Source organism: Melospiza georgiana, chromosome 2 (genome assembly GCF_028018845.1).
Source record: "Melospiza georgiana isolate bMelGeo1 chromosome 2, bMelGeo1.pri, whole genome shotgun sequence".
Lineage (NCBI taxonomy): Eukaryota > Metazoa > Chordata > Aves > Passeriformes > Passerellidae > Melospiza > Melospiza georgiana.
Window position 1 is genome coordinate 70208097 of NC_080431.1, and position 17809 is coordinate 70225905.

General features: G+C 40.3%; 1 protein-coding gene across 2 annotated transcripts; it reads left to right on the forward strand.

Annotated features, from left to right (window-relative positions):
* The first annotated feature begins 2385 nt into the window (after positions 1-2385).
* Positions 2386-17501, forward strand: CWC15 (CWC15 spliceosome associated protein homolog). Of its 2 annotated transcripts, none has more exons than XM_058018681.1 (7): positions 2386-2467; positions 4327-4465; positions 6473-6585; positions 7496-7584; positions 8323-8433; positions 16639-16757; positions 17043-17501. In XM_058018681.1, the coding sequence occupies exons 2-7, from the start codon at positions 4335-4337 to the stop codon at positions 17170-17172; spliced, it is 693 nt and encodes a 230-aa protein (XP_057874664.1). In that variant the 5' UTR covers positions 2386-2467; positions 4327-4334; the 3' UTR covers positions 17173-17501. The 2 variants fall into 2 exon arrangements, with proteins under 2 accessions (XP_057874664.1, XP_057874665.1); XM_058018682.1 differs by lacking the exon at positions 2386-2467 and adding an exon at positions 2616-2717.
* Positions 17502-17809: the final 308 nt, after the last annotated feature.

The window sequence follows — 17809 nt, forward strand, 5'->3', positions numbered from 1 at the left end:
CCTAAACTAAACCCAAACAAGTTCAAGATTGGGAAAAACTCTGTGTGATTTGACATCTTTAAACCCAAAAGTTGTGCATCTGCGAAGGTTAGGTGCTTCTGCAACAAAACTGAGTTTGTATTTTTAGGAGTCTGGGCTCGGGCACCTCCAATTCACCAATATCCTTCTTTAGCGCTCAAGGAAATCAAGCCCTTGACCATAAACCAAATCTTGGTACACACAATCTGGGGGAAGGGAAGCTCCCTGGGGAACAATTTTGGCCAAAGACACAAAGCCATTCCTTTACTATTTGAGGAATCTTCCAATCTGTTCAGAGCAGGGACTGTGGAAGTTTTTAACACACAATGGAATGCTCGCCTTTTCCTCTAACCCAAGAGCAGGAGAGGTCCCTTCAGTTCTGGAGGTCTTTAATCAAGACTTGATAGCTTCTGCCAGATGGATATTACAACTGGACAGTAGGCACTGCCTTCAGGACACGAGCAAAACATGACATTCTGCTGCACCACGAAAGTCAAATTAGCATAACAGTCAGTGCATCCACAGATCCATAACCTAGGAGTAACACCCACCATCGCAGAATGATGCACTCAGTTCAGGCTGCTGCGAGCTGTAGCCCAACAACACCAATTTCCCAAAGCCAGACTTCTCTCCAAGGTTTGATCTTGAGTTTAAACTGCCTGTAGTGGCAGAAATCATAAACCCATTTCACAGGGTGCTGACAGAGGCTTGTAGATGAGAAAAGGCAATGCTGGATACTTTGTTACTGACAGGTATAGCTTTGAGGACCTGACACACTAATTACTGCCATTATTTATTCAACTTCAGAGCGAAGCTTAACTTGCTTAAAATATTTGATTTTTTCCTGTACTAAAGGTCCAGTTCTTCCAAGTGCTTTCTCTGACGGCTCGTTGAGGCAAAGGGTGCAATTGCCATGGTCGCTGTAGCTCCCTGGACAGCAATATCTGTGGGACCTCTTGTGGGCTCTCTCCTAAATTGCATTTTGGATGTCCGGCACTCGGGAAAATGTTTCTGTGCTCGCTTGTAGGTACATCAGAGAGCCTTTTACTTCACATGCATAAGTGTGGATTCACAGAAGCTTGACAATAAAGTGCATCTAAAAGGAGCAATAAACACAAGGAGGGAGCTGCATTTTAAGAGGGGGAATTTAATTCCTTAGTGATAGTCGTTCGTGCTTCAGCTTCTTTACACAGACAGCAATGATTACAGAATCACAGAACACTTTGGGATGGAAGGGACCTTAAAGAGCACCTATTCTAACCCCCTGTCGAATGGCTCAAAGCCCCGTCCAGCCTGGCCCTGGATGCTTCCAGGGATGGAGCATCCTTGGCTTCCCTGTGCACCCTGTTCCAGAGCCTTGTGAAAAATGCGTATTTTATGACTGGCTTTTTGCAAATATTAAAATGAATATTACATCTGCTGTGTTAGAAAGTAATGCTGTATTAATTATCTTAGGAAGTGTGTTAAATATAATTTTAAGTTATAAAAAATGTTAAAATAGAAACTATGCTATGTAGGATACTTTTTTTAAAAGAAAAGACTTGCAGTGAGATAGCAGCCACAGGACACCTGAATCTTTCAGAGAAAAAGAATTTATTGCCCTCTTATCAGAAGAAACAAACTTCTTCCCACCTCGAAGGTGCTGTTAGGATTCAGAGGAAGAAGTTGACTATGACCAGACAGAATCCTGTACTTGAAGGGAATTTATGCAGCATGTATGAAGTGTATGAATATGCAACAGGCTGTTTTTAAGGATTAATGCTTTGTTAATGTGTGTCCTTCTTCGAGTTCGTGTTGCCCAGAAAAAGGTACCAGGACGTCCGTAACTCTTTGTCTCTATTGTCTCATATTGTCCTAATTAAAATTGTCCAAATTATTATTACTCTAATTGTATTACTATTTTTATATTAATTTTATGACTATTAAACTTTTAAAATTTTAAAAACAAGTGATTGGTGTTTTTCACAGCCTCAATACTGTCACAGTAAAAGATGTCTTCCTTATAGCCAATCTAAATCTATCGTATAAGCATCTACACCATGTAAAGGACTTTTTCGCAAGGAGGGCAGGGACAAGTCAGACGTGACTTGCGACCTTACAGTCATAGTTAGGCTGATGTTCCTAATACACCCCGCCGCATAAAGAGAATGCTTTCTCCTCCGCCTGCCATTGTTTCTATCCTCCCCTGTTATCTGTCCAAGGCTACTCAACCCTCCTTTCTCCTAACCCCATCCCTCCCGGCCCTGACCCCGCAGCGCAGCCGCCATTGCCACCGAGGCGGCGCTGCCGCCCCAGCACTTCCGGCCCCATCATGGCGGACGCGCTCTCTGTGCCCGTCTCTATGGTCAGCGCTCCCGAGTCTATGGCCTGCCGCGGGGCATTGTGGGTGCCTGGCGGAGTTATGGTGGCGGTGTAGGGCTCGGCTGTGCAGAGCGGAGCAGGCCGCGCTGTGAGTGCCTGGGAAAGCGGCGGGCAGGCTGCGGGAGGGGTCTGAAGGCGGAAAGGCGGCTCTGGAACAGGGGGTGTCGGGGGCGAGGCGGGCTTGGCGAGGGGCCGGGCTGCGGCCGGGCCTGACGCTGCGATTTGGATCCCCCGGTCAGGGCTCAGCCCGGCAAGGCCAAGGCGATCCGGCTGCGGGCCGAGCTCGGTCATTCCCTCTTGGCCGATAACTCCTGGTAGTGCTAAAGAGGCTTATTCAGGTATTTCTGAAATCCGAGAGGTTTAAGGTTGAGTCTGGGTCTTTGAAGGCCAGCTTGAATCCAGACTGAGTTAGTTCTGCGAGGAGCTGCGGTTGTTTATCCTGGAGAAGAGGAGGCTCAGGGCAACCTCATCGCTTTCTACAAGTGCCTGAAGGGAGGCTGGGGCTAGTTGGGTGGGGTCTTGTCCCAGGACAAGAGGAAATGACCTGAAGTTGTGCCAGTGGGGGTTTAGGTTGGGCATTAAGAAGAATTCCTTCACCGAAGGAGTGATTGGACATTGGAATGAGCTGCCCAAGGTAGTGGAGCTATTGTCCCTTGAGGAGTTTAAGGAAAGACTGGATTTTGGCACTTAGTGCCCTGGTCTAGTTGACAAGGCTATATTCAGTCACAGGTTGGACTCAACAATGTCAGAGGTCTTTTCCAACCTGGTTAATTCTGTAACCTAAGAGAAGCAGGGATGCTTTCCAGATGCTTCCTGAAAATACTGGAGCCACACCAGATCTTATTCTTCACTTGATTTCATGGATCCCCCTGTTACACATAATTAGAACAGGATAAGTTGTGGGAACAAGTGACTTTCTTGGATCATGGGTCTGGCAGAATGTGTGCCAAGCGATCTAAAATGGCTCACTGATCTTCAGCTGACTGGTACAGCATCACTGAAAAGTGACAGCTGTCCTTGATTAAATAAACCAAGGCTAGTTACCATCTCACTTCTTTTTAAAGGTTTTTCCCTCTGTTAATTTTGTTTTTTGAGTGGTAGTTCAGTGGCAGTAACTGTTCTGCCTGATGGGATGTTACTTTGGGCCACACATGATCTTATCATTTTGATGCTGAAGTTGGGTATTTTGTGCTCTCATTCAGAGTGACAAACTAACAAACTAAGCTTGGTTTGGGCTTGCAGGGTCTCCAGGTCCTGTCAGGCAGTGCTGAGCATGGTGTGTGCTCCCAGGGTGGCTGAGGCTGCTTGGAGCCTGTTTCACTCTCATGCATGGAAGAGCTGATAGTGGAAATTTGGGCATCTGCCAGTTTGGTTTTTAGGACATGCTTGGTTCCTGCATGTTCTGGGGGAGAGTTGGTGACAATTTTTCCCTTTATCCAAGCTTTTTTCCTTGCCCTTTGTTTATGTTGCCTGAGTGCATGAGTGGTTAGTGATCAGCACCATCCTAGGCATGCTGTGTCCCTGTGAGCCAGGAGTGCTCTGGGGAGTGATGAAGGGCTCAGCCCAGTAGGCAGTCCTTCTTGAGGGTGGTTTTTCAGGAGGGGAAAGAGTTTAGTTACCAGACTGTACTGCTTGCTTTAGGGATGGGAGATCAGTTCCTGGCTGGTGTTATTTGCTTTACAGACATAGCTTCATACTTAAATAGAGTCCATGTATCATTTCCCAAGCATATTGGAGAAGACTCTGTTGTGAAACCTGAATAGATTCTGTCAATAAAATGCTACTTAAACTTGGAGGATCATGAGCTGAGTGACAGCTGGTATACCAGCTATGTGTTACCACTGGGGCTTGTCACTGCTTCTGCTGTTCCAGGGGCAGAGTGGCTCCTAAGGAGTGTCCTACCCTGTGAATTGTAGTAACAACTTGTTTCATCCCTTGGTTCTGTAGGAGTGAGGATGACGACAGCAGCCAGGCCAACGTTTGAACCTGCCAGAGGAGGAAGAGGAAAAGGTGAAGGAGACTTAAGCCAGCTATCCAAACAGTATTCTAGCAGAGATCTTCCTTCTCATACTAAAATCAAATACAGGTTAGTATCATTTTTGGAGTGTCAGGGCAAAGCAGGCTGGGAATGACTGTTTTGTTATGAGTGGCACTCTAAAATTTTCTCAATACATATTGATGTGCTTGACACTGAGCAAGGTCCAGATTGTGCAGGAGTGCTGAATAAGTGGGCTAAAAGTGAAAGTCTCAAAAGCAGAGCTAGGAGTTCAGATGCATTGCAGGTGATTTGGGGAGGTTTAATTTTAGTGATAATTTGTTGCTGTTTATGTGCATGAATTATCAGAAGATGAACATTGGAGACTGAACTTCTTGGCCAGTGAAGTGGAAAGTGAGTTGGCATTGTGGCTGAGCCACAGGGAGTACTGTCACTTACAGAGCAGGTTGGGATGAGAGAAATGAAGTTGAGCACATCTTGAGAGCTGGAGAACCACATCATGTATTTGGCAAAGGAGCACTGTGTAAGGGCATTGAGAGGAGGCAGGGGAGCCATGGAATAGCACTTGGATAGTGGGATGTGTTGGAAGAGCTGATGTTGAGCTGCAGGTAGTTTACACAGGTCCTAGGAGAAGAAAATTCTTTACCAGTGAGAAAGATAAAGTGATCTCATTAATATTTTCTTATGTTTGAAATGAATAATATTTTTTTTTCTTTTTGAAAGAGTAAATAAAACCTGGAGTCAGTATGATAAAATTTAAATTAAATCTGTCAATCTAAAAATGCTTATTTTATCTAATTGATGTTACTCTTGTCAGTGAAATTACTATTAAAGTTTTACTTTTGCCATTTTTTGTGTAGATATTTACCCTGCCCCCTCTTCCCTCCTGCCCCTTTGGTTTTCAAGAATATATATTCATAAGGGAGTTGAGTGTTTTGGAGAATACCAAAACAAACGACACAAAAAGTGCTGCCAAATGGGGAAAATTTCTGGTAGTTTGTTTTGTAAAAAAAAGTGGGGTTTGAAGCATCAGTCTCTTGTTTTGGAAGATGTCTGTGGGGACAGAATTATACAGTATATGTTTTAAATCCCTCCTTTTGTGTGAGAGGGAGAGATGGAGGGAGCATCAAGTGTCTTTTCTTCTTCCTCCCAAATAGCTAATAAAAAGTTGTCTTTGTGAAATTGCCAGGACTGTATCACTGCAGGAGAAGTCCAGTGTTTCAATCCCACTATGTTTGTGTGCATGGCACAGGGTTTGGGGAGATTTTCCAGCTCTAACAGGGATTCCAAATTCAGTTTTTTAATTACAAAAGCAAATTAAAGGCTTAATCATAAAGACAGGCTGTGCACTCAATGTGTTTATAATGGCTCATGTCTGGGTTTATTTCAGGCACTCTTACTTCCAGCACTGGGTTCAAAGGGAAGTGCTTGTTTTTATTCACTAGTTCTTTTCAAGATATCCACAAAAATTTCAGCAGCCTCTAGGTGGAATTTATCTGGCTTACATATATGTAGTTCATTGCTTTTGCTGGTGTGTTGTTATATAAAAGAGGGGTCACATGTATTTACAAGGTGTTTTGCCTGTTGTCCCAACTTTTTTATTATTGGTCATGGTCTGTGCTCATGGAGAAGAAAAGGTTCATGGAGAGGATGTTCTAGTCTTGGTCTTACCTGTAGACCTTAGAGATTGGGTTTGCAGCAGCAACTTTGGGTGGTGAAACAATGAAGAAAGGTGACAATGATGTTTGTAGATGTCTCCCAGGACACTGGGATTGGACTCCTGGAGAACAGAATATTTCAACCTAGTGAAATGCAGACAGATGTTACCATCCAGTTGTGTAGGAATTTAAGCAGGGTCTTTCATCCATTCAAGAGCCACCAGGAGGGGCAGGGCTGTGTGGTGTGGCAGGTCTGTGTGTGCAATGCACATGCACACAGGAGGGCTCTGCTGAAGAGAGAATAAACATATGTTACATGGAACCCAGTTCTTGTTCCCTGTCCTTACCTGTCAGCCCAGGATTTAGTGGCCTCCATGAAAAACTTGTCCCCAGCTGCAGAGTGTCAAACTCCAGGCTTTCTCCCTGTTTGTTGTTGTAGACAGACCACTCAGGATGCTCCTGAGGAGGTGCGTAACCGGGATTTCAGAAGGGAGCTGGAGGAGAGAGAACGAGTTGCTGCCAGAGAAAAGAACAGAGACAGACCAACCAGAGGTAAAAACCAAGAAACAAAAATATTAACTCCTTTGTGAAACATTGCTCTTGCATGAAATTTGGTGTTGTAAGAAGTTTGCAGTTGCAGACAGCATGTCATGAGAGTAGAATTTAAGGTATTGGCCTGATAGTTCAGAGCTGTTGACCTGCAAGGGAATGTCCACTGGCTTTCACACTGGCTTCATGCTAGCAGGAATCTAGGCCAGCCCGTAGAGAAGCATGGCCAGCTGATACAGGATAATTGTAATGAATTGGCAACAAGTGTGTACAGCTAATAAAGGGCTTTTTTTTGTACTTGGACCAGCAAGACAGGAAGGAGAAAGTAATGACTCATCTTCTGTTACAGCACCAGTGTAACAATAAATCTGTTTGAAAGTATGCTATTCTTTTCACATATGGTGAAGTAATAACAAAATCAGAGAGCCTTTTGAGAAATATTCATTTTTAGTATTTAAGTACAGCCTCTTGTACTTTAGGTTTAGCTGTGAAGCTATTGCCTGGCTTTCAAATTCACAGGAGAAAGTACATGTGGTTTGGACCAAACTAGCAAACAGTAATGCTTTGGGATCATCCTAAATGGCAACCCTCCAGTTGGATATACATAATAAAAATATTTCTCCACTTCTGTTTTTTATGGATTTTTTTTCTGATTAATAATAATGTCAATAATAATTACTTAAAAAAACTTCTGGAGGCCAAACTACAAGTGTGGGATGTTATTGCTGCTCTTGAGGTTTCCTGCGGTGGGAATCAACATGGGCATTAAATTTGAGAAGTGAGGGAAAAGTAAGCATAAGCTTGTTTATCTCACTCTAATGCAAGACAAATTGTGAAGATTTTTGCTTTCTGACACTAGATGCTGTTAAATGAAGTGACTTAGACACTTTTTGTTTTTACTCTTACTCCGTAGAACATACAACATCATCTTCTGTGTCTAAGAAGCCTCGGCTAGACCAGATTCCTGCTGCAAATCTTGATGCAGATGATCCTCTTACTGATGTATGTATCTTCTTTTCTGTCTTCTTTCCATTTATTACCCTGCCTTAAGGATTTGCTGTTAATGCTATAGATACTTCTAGGTTGCCTAAAGATTTCAGACAGGTTCCAATGTACTTTCCTTTTACAGCTTCTGAAGTGTGGTGAAAGTCCAGAGTGGTTCAGAGGATTCTGGTCCATGCTGTAGTGGTATTCTTGGAAAGCACAAAAAATCTAGGAAACTGAAAATACCACTTGCAGTATGGGGAATTACCACTGGCTTAGTAAGAATTCCCCAAGGATAGAGCTGTTGGGGTACCTGCGAATGACTGTCTGCAGGAGCCACCAGTGCTTGCCTATGACTGTGCTTCTTATTGCTGATATCTAGGAGTTAAGTCAGAGGCTTGACAATAAGCTCTGGGCTTTTTAATCCTGTGGTTTTTGGTCCCAGCAGTACTGGACAGGTTAATCAGGCACACAGAATGACTTGTATCACAATGATTGGAGAGTGACTGGGGACAGCCATTCTCTAGAGCCTGTCAGTTATGTAGCATTTTTAATTGCAGTCATCCCAAAAGCATAAACATATTTTTCTCTTGACTTTACTATAAAAGAGCAAAAACCCTATTTGTATTGTATTTGTTGCTACCCAAGTGTTTCAGAAATCAGCCAGCAGCAAAATGTAGCCTTAGTTTGGCAGCCCAGGGCCATTTTTTATTAAAGGAAATGAGCTGATTCTTGCTTTCCATTTGTTACTATTAGGAAGATGATGAAGATGAGGACTTGGAAGACAGTGATGATGATGACACTGCAGCCCTTCTGGCTGAACTGGAAAAAATAAAGAAAGAAAGAGCTGAAGAACAAGCTCGAAAGGTAAAATCTCAGACATTAAAAAGCACTTGTTTTTTGTGAACTGATGTGTGTTAAAACTGGTGTGCCTTAAGTACTTGGGATGAGTGAGAACTGGTAAACAAAGTGCTGTTCAAACCTCCTCTCAGATGGATTTGTTTTTCTGTCTAATAATTACTGGGGTTTTTTTCCAAATAAGACATATTGAATGTTTCACTCGCTGAAACATTTCATTCCCTTTTCTTACACTTTGTACAGGCAGTGAGTAAAGATAGTCTTGATTTCATGTGTAAGTCCTCTGCACTCAGCTATCATACCAAAGGATATAGTGGCATTAGTGAGCTGCATGCAATCTGGTGTAATTTAGTTTGCTAACTAGCTTTTATGAAACAAGAAGTAATATTTTTATTTATGAAATAAAAATGTGTGCTTTTTGGTGCTGCTTCTTATGGCTGCAGGTTTTATACAGTAGTTGTTCTGTTACAGCTTTGGTGTTGCAAGGAGCTCCAGTTTGAACTGTAAGACCAGAACTATTTTTGTGTGATTAAACACAGGCAAATTCATTTGAAAGTTGTCTCTGCAAAACCAAATAACAATACAGTAGTCTTTTCAGAACTGGGAGACTCCATTCACGTGCAGCTTTCATACCTGTCTGTAATCTCTCTCTACATCACGTTCTGCCCTTGAAAGGGGAGGAAAGTCTCTAGTTACAGATGTTTTCCTGTGAGTAGGACTCAATCCTGTGCTAGTGGTCCTTGGTGTAAGAGGGATTGTTGGTGTGAAGTGCATTAGCAAGATTCCTAACTATTGATTGTACTTTGGAGTTTGGACTAGTTTCTGGGCCTGGTTTGTGTTGTCAAACTTAGCAGGTTTTAGGTTTGTATTGGGTACTGGTTCTAACATTGTATTGCAGCAGTGTTTAGAGTCCAGGTATTTCATCTGCACTGCTGAAACACTCCTCTGGTGGTGCAACAGAAGTAGTGGGTATGTACAGCATTCCCTCATCTGCTTTTACTAAGTGCTTTCTATTTTTGAGTAAGGCTTAAATAATTTTAGTGCTTTTGTGAAACTTTGGTTCCTTCACCTGGAGTGGTTTTGTACATTTTTATAGTATACTCTCCATTAGTGTAAAACAAAACAAAACCCCCAAACCATCAAAAAGTCTGTCAGAAAACCAAGCTACCTGTCACCTGTGTGTAAACTTATCTGAGGTATTTTTTAGAACATGCTAAATAAGCACATTAGATGCTGATTAGGAGACTAGTCAAAGGCTGCTCTGACAATGTCATGTTTTAGTGCCTCTGAACTACTTATAACCTTTCCTGTAGCTTAACATACACATTCATAGTTCAGTGTTTTTCATGCATGTTTAGCTGGCAGCAAACAGGGCTGAGCTTCCAGCAGATACTAGGAAAAGCTAGGGGAGGATAATGTTTTTACTGCTGTTGGCAGCGTTGTAATTGTGAGCCTGTTCTTGCCTAACAATATAAAATTTTACCTTTAGAATCAACAAGGCCTGTAAAACAAGTGAGCTCTGCAGTTTTGCACTTAAATAGTATGCAAGGCTAAAAGCTGTACCATGCTGCTTCATTGCAGAAATTGTGCTGTACAAGACTGTTGCTACTTGATTGCCCATCTGGCCTGTGAGAGGTTTTCTGCATTAAAGGATGTCTGAAAGTATTTCTTGTGTCTTTATCTAGGCATTTGAGGCACACATCATGAAGCAATGAATTTGTCTTTTGTAGTAACAACATGGTGAAAATTACTTAAAAACCCTGTCAACAATTCGACCATGTATTCCTAGGTGAAATGTACTAAACTACAAATTAAGTGTAGCCATGTGTAGGAAACATTTTAACTTCACTTGTCCTTGCACAGTACTTAAAATGAAATTGTCAGTCTGTGTGGATTTTCCACTTTGCTTGATAGTTGTAAGTTATGCATCAAGATTAACCAGCATAACTGGTCACATTTCAGTGTAGAAAGCTTGCATTAGGAAAATAATAGTAAATTGCAGCTCAGATAACTAAGTGCTTTCTTCTTTTATAATGTGTGGAAAGTAGGAATATCATAATCTCTCTGAAATTCTCATTTTGTCACTAGATGGTGCTAAAAGCCACAAAGTGTTTGGGATAGCTCTTGTTTTGTTTTGCTGTCTCCTACAGATATTCTATGTTACTTTCATTGATGTTCTCTTACCCAGCAGCAGGGCTTGTAATGTCCAGTGCTGCATGCATAGTGAATAAGATTGTGTTATTTATTTGCAATAGTGCCCACTATTGCACACTCAGAATCTAGACCTACAGTGTTCACAGGTAGTCTCTCTTTAAAATTGGCACCTTCGATAAATAGAGGGTGCTCTACAGGTACCTGGAATTTATTTTCTTGTGGTTTTTTTGGGGAAGAGCAAACTAAGACTATTTTGATGGAAAAAGTTAAAGCCAGAGTGGGCCACAGCCTTGGAAAGAGTCTTTAGGAGTGTCATCTTTGGAAAGAAGTCTTCTGTTTGTTGGCTTTGGTGTGCAATCTCTTTAGGTTATGCCTTGTTTTCCACGGCTTTGGAATAAGGTGTTACAGGCTAAGCATTTTAGAGTTATTTTAGAAAAAATCCTTTTCCGTTAAGGTGCATGTTATTTCATGTTACTATGTACTGCAAGCCATAATTTAGACCTAATTTTATAGGTAACCTTGTATTAATAATTCAGATGACTTCAGGATAGCATCTCATGTAAATTCTTAGCTGTGCTGTTGCTGTTAATCCAAATCCATGTTCAGGAATGCTTTTCCTGCTGAAATGCTGCTGTCCAGAGTAGACAACGTGGATAAGCCAGTGGCCAGGCAAAGAGAAACTGTGGGAATACCTGTTCTCTCTTCACACTGATCGTCATTCTCTAACCCCGTTGTTGCACAGACAGATTAATGTGTCTCTTCTTGTCATCTTCTTGGAACATTCCAGGGTTTTAACAAGATTAAGTAGGTAAACTACTGTAATATATCCCAAACCTCTGCCATATATAGATATTTTCTCTTATACTTTAGTTATTTTGATTACTTCTGGGACTTCATTTAGAGTAAACTGTATTTTTGTTAATAGTCTTCACTCATAACTTTGGTGTCCATTATTTAAGTTGCCACTAAAGGAGAACGGCTTCTTTCCAAATGTATCTGTGCTGAAACAGCAGTTAAAAACAAAATATGTGAGTCTGCTTTTTATGGGGTGTCCTGTTCTCTGTTAACTTCCCTTATGGGCAACACCAATTTCCATAGAAATCCTCTAAATCTGATTTTGACAGTATTAATATTAAGAGATTCTAATTGTTTGTCAGTCAAATAAACAGTTCCTCTCAAAGCTTGTTAACTTCTCAAAATGCTTAATTCCCTGAAGTTATGTAGAATCATTAAATAAATACTATGAATGTTTTTTAAAAATTGTTTGAGCGTGGGAATCCTCTTGATGTTTCCTCTACAATTGTAATCTCAGATTGTTTCTAGTAGACACTAAGCTGACCAGGAAATTCTAGTTTTGAATGCCCTTTCAGTGGAATTATTCTAGGTCTGTATAAAACTGTACAAACCCAAAATCATTGTCTGTTTTAGCCATCCACAGATAGGTTTCAGGAAACATTTCAATATTCTAAATTAAGCTTTACAATGCTTTTATTTTTCAGTTTTCAAGTGCTTCCTTAAAAAGTAAGTTGAAGTAATAAAAAGAAACATCAAACCCTGAGCAGCTGAATGTATGTGTGCAGTTCTGGCAAACCTGTTTTAATATCCAGTCGTTCTTTGCTTAGCTGAGAGCAGAAAAAGTTTTCAATTTGTTTTCTAACAGTTTTATTTCACCAAGTGATTTCTCTATAACTGAATATATTACTTTACTGGTGGTCAGAGTAAATCTTAGCTCTGCCCCCCCATTTTTGCCATGTCACAGGCTTTCAAATAAAACATCAGAAAATGAGGCTTGATAGCTATTAACCTTTTCACTTTAAATCTCAAGGATCTGACTAAAACTAGAAGATCAAATCAGTGATTAAGAAAACTTCAGTCAAGAGGCAAAAGCACATGGCAGAGTATGTTTCTTCATTCAGTGTGTGAGACATGCCAGGAACACTTAAACCTTGACAAGAACTAGTGATAACATCCCTTTCCCTGTGGACAAAATCACAACAAAGCTATGTGTGGACACTGCCATTGTGATTACTTTGTGCTCTGTATTTTTGAAGTTCCAATTAATTATTTGAGTCTCTGTGTTGCACAGTTAGTAACTTGCACAGGTTCAGATAACAGGGTGTGTCTGTGCATTCTTGAATTTCATTCCCTGCTGCTAAAGGCAGTGCTGTCATAGTTTGTCATTCAAAAATTAGCATTTAAATCAGGTTATGCAATTCATATTTTTAAACTTTTTTTCAGCCTTTGATGAGATTGGGTATTTCAGGTTTTCTTTCAGCTGCTCAACATCTATAAAAACTGAGTAGCATAACTAACTTTTATACAATGGAGTCATTTGGGGAATTTCAGCACTTTCTGTAAAAGTAATCTTGCTCTGTGCTAAAGGTAGGAACTATGCTCAAAATAAACACGGTAACGATGTTTTTCTTTCATTTGCAGTCAGAAACAGATATGCCAAGGAAAGAAATTCCCAAGATTGCCTCTACCACTTGTTTTATCTGCCACTTCCCAATCCCCTGCAACTGTAGTTGACTTAAGTCAATGCAGTGTTTTTGCTAGCAATAATCAGCTGTAGACAGAATTCAGTTGAGCCCGAAAAGCCAAATTGTTGGGGCCAATGTACAAGTTGTGTCTCAGCCTGCATGGTGGTGCAGTGGAGATGCAGGCAGTAGAGCCTGGAGTGTGGTTGGTCTCCTATGTCATAATTTAGTGTGAGCTCTAAAAGCAGTCTTGGCTCCCTCTTGTATCCTCTAAGCTCAAATCTGCCAAGATGTGAGCTCAGGTGCGTACGGGACTATGTCCAGCTGTTGGTGTCTTAATCCAGAGCTAAATCCCTCTTTTAGTCTTACACTAGTGCTTGTAGTATAACAATTCTTAAAAGTGTTATTTCAGCTTTGATTTTTTTTTCTATCACTGCATTTTGTCACTTAATGCTTTTCTTTGTTATTAGAAATCAAACTATGTCAGACTGATTGAGGCTGAAGGATATCATGTGGGTTATGTCAAAGCAGATAAAAGGTTAGAGTGATGTATGTATGTGATGCCTTTTAGAAATCTTAGTATAGAAGATTAGAATGTGCATCTGTGTGTAGGAAGTACATGGGAGTACTGTATGCCTATTTTTTATGATTCTTAACATTGGCTTTATCTTTCTCTAGTGATTCTGAATATTTCCCATTCAAATGACTGAATGCTTTTTGCTTCTCTTCATGCATGGTGGAGAGTGCTGGAATTGTCAGCTTTGTAGGAATTGATGAGATTAAATCTGAAATGGGGAAAGGGAGGCAGGAGGAACTGCAGTTCCTCCTGAAGAGGTGCTGGCTGACTCCAGTCGATTTTTGACCACTAAAAAAATTGTATGTGAAATGCATTGTAGTTCTCTGCATGTGAGTGGTGTGTGGATGCATTTTCACGCATCATAAAAACCCAAACCAAATTAGTAATGTCTGCCTCAGATAAGGTAATGCGTGATGCACAGGTTCAGTGACTTTGGATCATGGCTGAAGTTAATGTCTTAGAGGATGAGACTGTGCCATGCTCTACCTGCCACCTTCAGAAGAGTTCACCTGGACTCCAGCTCTAATATGAGAAACTGCTGCATCTGTTTGCATATAAGAGCTTGGAACAAGTTCACTCCACAGAGCCATTTTTCAATAGAGGACTATTAATTTCTTACAATGGTCTTAGTAGTGCTGCCTTCTCTTGATTAGGAATTTTTGGTTTGTAACCTTTTCATTTGCTCTCAGTGTTTTTCCCTGGCCTGTTGTGTTTTCAAAGCCTCACTTTTAATGCAGCACTGGAGATTAAAGTTAGTGGTGCAGAGCCCACCTCATTTTGGACATCACAGGGAAAACTTCACATGCTTGCATCCAGCTGTAAATTTGCTGATGCCATAAGCAGTACCCGATCACCTCCTGGGAGGTACCTGAAGATCAGTACTGGGTTTTTGCTTGTTCCAGTATCCAGGATTTTGCTTGGTTTGAAAGCAGTGCTTTGCATGCATGTGCTGTACAACAATCTGAGGGCTGCTGGATTTCTGGGAACACATGGCAACAGACTGCAGTAAATGGGATTTCATGGCTCTTGGCTGTTCCATGTTACATGGAAGGAAGATGGTAAATCAAAGGTTGGCATCCTGTGCTTAAGCAGCTGCATACATTTCTTGTCTCTGATCCACAGTGAAAAGTATAATAATTTGAGTTTATATTTCTAACATGGGAGGAAATTGCTATTCCATATCAAATATTTTTGTTCTGCATGTTTCCTTACTTACTGGGGTGATAATAACAGAAGCTGGACAGCAAATATTAGATTTAGAGCTGTTTGAAAATTCAAAACCTCAATTGATTCGTGTTAATAACTTCTAATTGTTGTGGTTTGTGTTAAAGCTCCATGGATACAGTAGCAGGAAAGAGCAAGTTTTTCCAAGGCATATATTTTAATAAGGGCATTACAGGGCTTGTCCTGAAGCTGTACTTTGCTTTTGAGCAATGTGCCCATCTGGGGAACTTTTTCCATCCCACTAACAATTAATTGCAGCTGGTTCTACATTTTGTGAGAAGCAGTGTAATGGTAGGTGGTTTTTTATAACTAAAACTTGAGTATATTTTGAAAAGTAAAATCTTTACCAGTGATTCTGTATCATCTACTGTTTGTGTGTACATTAAGTCCATGTTCTTAAGAAAGCAGAGGTATTTTAAAAGAAAATTTCATAGAATCACAGAATGATTTGGGTTGGAAGGGACCTTAAAGGTCATCTCCTTCCAACCCCCTTGCTGTGGGCATGGACACCTTCCACTAGACCAGGTTGCTCAGAGCTCCATCCAGCCTGGCCCTAATCACTTCCAAGGATAGGGCATCCATCCAAAATTACACATGCCTGATCAATTTAATAGAAAAATACTGTAAATTGTAGGTTATAATAAATAACTTAGTATTGATTACATGTTTGAAGCTAGGAAACTCTGGCTAGCATCATCATCAAGTTTAGCTTTTAAACCTTGTTAACTCCTGCAGCAAGGAAACTGTTTCCTCTCTTGAGATCCTGTAGAAGTCCTCAGCAGTTAATTTACTGCAGACTTTTTCTTTCTCCCTAGCTTGGGGACAAACCCTCACCTCATGATCTCTTTGTTTTTAGTTTATGTAATTTTTAAAATGGTTTGATGGTTTGATTCTCCTGCAGTGCTAATGAGGTTTCAGTTAATTTTTTAACCAGTGTCTTCACGCTGTACTTCAGAGTAGGAAACCTACTTAGTTATCCTAATTTAAAGAATTACTTTCTTTCCCTACTAGTTGTTTCATCAAAGAACACTCCCTGCAACATCTGTGGAAGCTTGTGGAAAAATATATAAAATTAATATTAAACATTAATTTTGAAGTCTGAAAACATTTAAGTCACTAGATGGGCTAATAGAGCTTGAAAGTGTGGGCAGTGAAATTACTTTGTGTTACTTGTAGTGCATTGCTTCACTTAGGCTTGAGTTATATGCATTTGACAGTACAAGGACAAGAAAATTTGTCTGCTTCTTAATATTGAAACTCTTAAATAGTCTTATGACATCCTCTGTTCATTTCACTGTGGTGAGGTTCTCAATATTCTTTTTAATTGGTCCCTAGGGAAGTTGTAGTTGTAAAATCCAAACAGCTGCTGAAAATAGAGGTTTTAATATGCTGTATGTTTTCTTCTGCCTACTGAATATTGTATGATGTACTGTCTTTTCTCATGAGGATAAAGAAACGCTTTTAATGTGTATACAGTTTCTAATATAATAAATATGTATGTGATAAAGCTAGAATTTACCTGAATATTTGATGGCACATCAGATCTATGTAGAGCTGATATGAGTGTTGCTAGTTTGACAGTTTATTAGCAAAGTCAAGCTCTGTAGAATATCTGCTTCTGTCCTTAATCTCCTCATGTGCAAGTGCCAAACACTCTGAAAAATCTGAGCTAAGAATTAAAGCTCCATCTGTGTGAGTGTTCAAAGCTAAATAATGTGTGTCTCTACCAACTAGAGGAGAAAAGTGGCCTAGAAAAATAATATATCCATTTCTGGTTCTCAGGAACAAGAGCAAAAGGCGGAAGAAGAGAGAATTCGGATGGAGAACATCCTGAGTGGTAACCCACTGCTGAACCTCACTGGGCCAGCACAGCCTCAGGCAAACTTCAAAGTTAAAAGGAGGTACTGTGCAGTCTGTGCAGTGACACCCATCCTCTTGCTGACTCTCACTGTTCAGAGTCAGAAAGTGTTAGCACTGTAGCTGGTTTCTGTTTCCTTCCTCAGATCTTGTCACAAGCATGTAGTCGATAGCTTGGGGTAGAAAAACAGATCATCTTTTCTGAAAGACTGAAATCTAATCCTAATGACTAGTTGTTCTGTAAGAGGGTCAAACTCCATTTATATATTTTTGTATATCTCACCTAATTTTCATACAAGCTTACTGAAATGAAAAATTTCTGTTTTCAGGTGGGATGATGATGTTGTCTTCAAGAACTGTGCCAAGGGGATAGACGAAACGAAAAAGGACAAAAGATTTGTCAATGATACTCTGCGATCAGAGTTTCACAAAAAGTTCATGGAAAAGTATATCAAGTAGTACAGTTTTATGTGCAGTAGTGCAGAAGGACTTGGTAGGTCATGGCTGTTCCCTCCATTTCCCTCAGAATTTAAGACTGAATGTTTGGTCATGGATTCTCAAATGCTTTTCCAAGACCAGCAACAGCTTCATAATTAATAAGTGATATGTATCTAGAGTTTTTATTCCTGCATATTGTTTTCCTTTACAGTTTTAATTAAACCAATTTGTGTCTCATTAATGTTTTTTTTTCTTCATATGTGTTTACTTTTACTGTCCACCTGTAAATGGTAAAAGAGAGAAGCTGATTTGCAATAAATACTCCTGATCATTTAAATTGCTTTCCAAAATGCCCTGTATTTGTAGTGATGATGGTTTGTAACTTACACAGCTTAGATAGATGTCAGTATTAATCAAAGGTGAGGAAGAGCTGAGTATGGGAAGCATTGTGAGCTGAAAAGAACTATACTTTCTGTGGCAAACTTGACTTCCTCTTAAAAGCTAGTTAGAAACTTAGTTAATCTTGGTTTTTAGTTTCTTTTTTTCAGTCTGTGTGTGTGCCCCTTAATGGTGGTAATATAATTGTCAGAAACTTGCAAGTGCTTTTATCAAACAAGTGATACCAAGATACTATAGAGCACTTTGTTTTCTAATATCT

Coding starts and splice junctions, on each gene's coding strand:
- CWC15 (XM_058018681.1), top strand. CDS start 4,335: ATGACGACAGCAGCCAGGCCAACGTTTGAACCTGCCAGAGGAGGAAGA. Junction 6,586..7,495: donor CAGAGACAGACCAACCAGAG/GTAAAAACCAAG, acceptor CTTACTCCGTAG/AACATACAACATCATCTTCT. Junction 7,585..8,322: donor CAGATGATCCTCTTACTGAT/GTATGTATCTTC, acceptor TGTTACTATTAG/GAAGATGATGAAGATGAGGA.